Source organism: Penaeus monodon, chromosome 24 (genome assembly GCF_015228065.2).
Source record: "Penaeus monodon isolate SGIC_2016 chromosome 24, NSTDA_Pmon_1, whole genome shotgun sequence".
In the NCBI taxonomy this organism is placed as follows: domain Eukaryota; kingdom Metazoa; phylum Arthropoda; class Malacostraca; order Decapoda; family Penaeidae; genus Penaeus; species Penaeus monodon.
Window position 1 is genome coordinate 11,500,758 of NC_051409.1, and position 856 is coordinate 11,501,613.

An 856-nucleotide genomic window follows, 5' to 3' on the forward strand; every position below is an offset into this window, starting at 1 on the left:
GAAATGGGTTGACATGCAAGTCACTCCTCATATTGGTAAAATACTTTTTTCCTCACATAAAGAGACTGATATTTTTACAAATGCAGGAACAAAGGAAACTGTCACCGTAGTTGAAGTCTGTGCAGTATTTCCATATAGTGCTCTACTAAATTGAGAATATATTTAATTAAAAAAAAAAATTCTGGATGTCCTAAACCACAAGTTTCCTTAAAACATGCGCATAAACGCATGCATGTACACACACACACACAAAAAGCACTAAATTTCTACTGAATGTTTTGGAAGACGAGGGTTGTTTTACACTACCAACATGGGATGGAGAGAAGAGACATGGGATGGAGAGAAGAGACATGGGATGGAGAGAAGAGACATGGGATGGAGAGAAGAGACATGGGATGGAGAGAAGAGACATGGGATGGAGAGAAGAGACATGGGATGGAGAGAAGAGACATGGGATGGAGAGAAGAGACATGGGATGGAGAGAAGAGACATGGGATGGAGAGAAGAGACATGGGATGGAGAGAAGGAGATGGGGAGGAACAAGAGTTACAAACCTGACAGTCATGCACTGTGGTGACAACAAGAGTGTTGTCATCAACTGCCTTCATGGCTTTCATCATGCCATATTCAAGGTCAGCAAATCCTTCACCTTTACCAATTCTTCGACCTAACAGGGAGGAAAAAAAAAAAAGATTAGCTCTTCATTCACACCAGAATAAGAGTAATATAATAGAATGAATTATGATAATTACCAATATTCATCACAATATATATTTCATTATCAGGGGGGGGGGGGGGGAAATAATGGCAAGAAACAAGAGCATAACTTTTCTCCTAAGTATGTTAGCAAATTTTT

The 856-nt window shown here is 39.5% G+C and overlaps 1 protein-coding gene across 3 annotated transcripts in view; it reads right to left on the minus strand.

Annotated features, from left to right (window-relative positions):
• Nucleotides 1-856, minus strand: part of LOC119588580 (methenyltetrahydrofolate synthase domain-containing protein-like) — a gene marked incomplete in the record, with an annotated part of 56,358 nt that overhangs the window by 26,623 nt on the left and 28,879 nt on the right. For all 3 annotated transcript variants that reach the window (XM_037937222.1, XM_037937220.1, XM_037937221.1), the window contains 1 exon segment: nucleotides 555-667. In XM_037937222.1, coding sequence (XP_037793150.1) covers nucleotides 555-667 — 113 coding nt within the window.